The 1,164-nt window shown below is 44.4% G+C and overlaps 1 protein-coding gene across 1 annotated transcript in view; it reads left to right on the top strand.

Moving 5' to 3' along the window:
- Positions 1–1,164, top strand: part of LOC101847368 (cationic amino acid transporter 4) — a gene marked incomplete in the record, with an annotated part of 40,776 nt that overhangs the window by 35,354 nt on the left and 4,258 nt on the right. The window contains 1 exon segment of the mRNA XM_035972247.1: positions 933–1,106. Within this exon segment, the coding sequence (XP_035828140.1) occupies positions 933–1,106 (174 nt within the window).

Here is a 1,164-nt window from a genome sequence, read left to right on the forward strand (position 1 = left end):
GAGCCTGATTCCACCACGATGCCTCACATATGCCGAAGGCCCAGGATGTTGTCTCACTTGTGTTACTTGTGTGAAGGACCGACATCATTGCACAAGGGACATCCCCATAATACGCTCGCCATCCCCTGAAGAAGCACATCTCGAAGTGTGTAGATGCTGACGGTTCCAAGCAAGGGTTGATTCCATAGCCTTCTGCTCCTCCCACTAAGTCTTGAACTTCTGCAGTCGCCCCATCCAATTTAAAGCTCACGAAGTCGCTCAAGATGATGGTATTCCTACTCTTCTTGTTGTCTCAGTAACTAACAAGGAAATCCCCAATGTCCGGATCGGACGCGGGAACAACGTTTTATTCTGAAAGGATGTCATTTGAATAACGTGTTAACCCTGTTTTGTTTTTGCAGCATTTATTTTGCTTTGCATTTGTTTAGTATTTGTGTTGTATTTGTAGTTCCCTAACAACTTCCATTTGTGAGGCGGCGTGGTGGAATCAGGCTCTCGTCAATTTTTGGGCATGTAGAGTTATTGGTGTCATCTTAAAGCTTGTTCACTTGTCTTTATTTCCTTGAAAAAAATATCCATTTATCTTGAATACGAGTCGAGATATTTGATAATGAAGGAGATGGGGTCATCTGTTTTCAAAGGTAAAATTAGTCGGAAAATGGCCACCAAAGATTGGTTATTTCCTTAGCTGATGAGTCTGTGGTAACTGAAAATTTACATTTTTGTGACTTTAATCAACGTTTTTAAGAAAAACCACACAAAAATGAGTTTTTTTAATGGGCATGAAAGCTGTTGAGCCAAAACACAAAAATGTGATAAAAACTCACAAACCTGCGGAAAAATGCAAGTTTCTTCACTTTGACTATTTTGACGAGAGCCTGATTCCACCGCGCTGCCTCACATTTGTCCCCCCCCCCCCCCCTCTTCTGTAGACGCCTGTGGTGTCCGTGGTGGTGTTTGGAGGCCTGTCCGCAGTGATGGCGCTGCTGTTTGAGATCACCACCCTGGTGGAGTTTATGAGCATCGGCACGTTGTTCGGGTACACCATCGTGGCTGCCAGCATCATCATCCTGCGCTACCAGCCCGTCAGCAAGTGTCAGTTCAAGGTCAGGGGGTCAGAGGTTTTATGTGTATGTTTGTATGTTTGAGTGTGTGTGTGTGTGT

The sequence above is a fragment of the Aplysia californica genome, unplaced genomic scaffold (assembly GCF_000002075.1).
Source record: "Aplysia californica isolate F4 #8 unplaced genomic scaffold, AplCal3.0 scaffold00624, whole genome shotgun sequence".
NCBI classification, from domain to species: Eukaryota; Metazoa; Mollusca; class Gastropoda; order Aplysiida; family Aplysiidae; genus Aplysia; species Aplysia californica.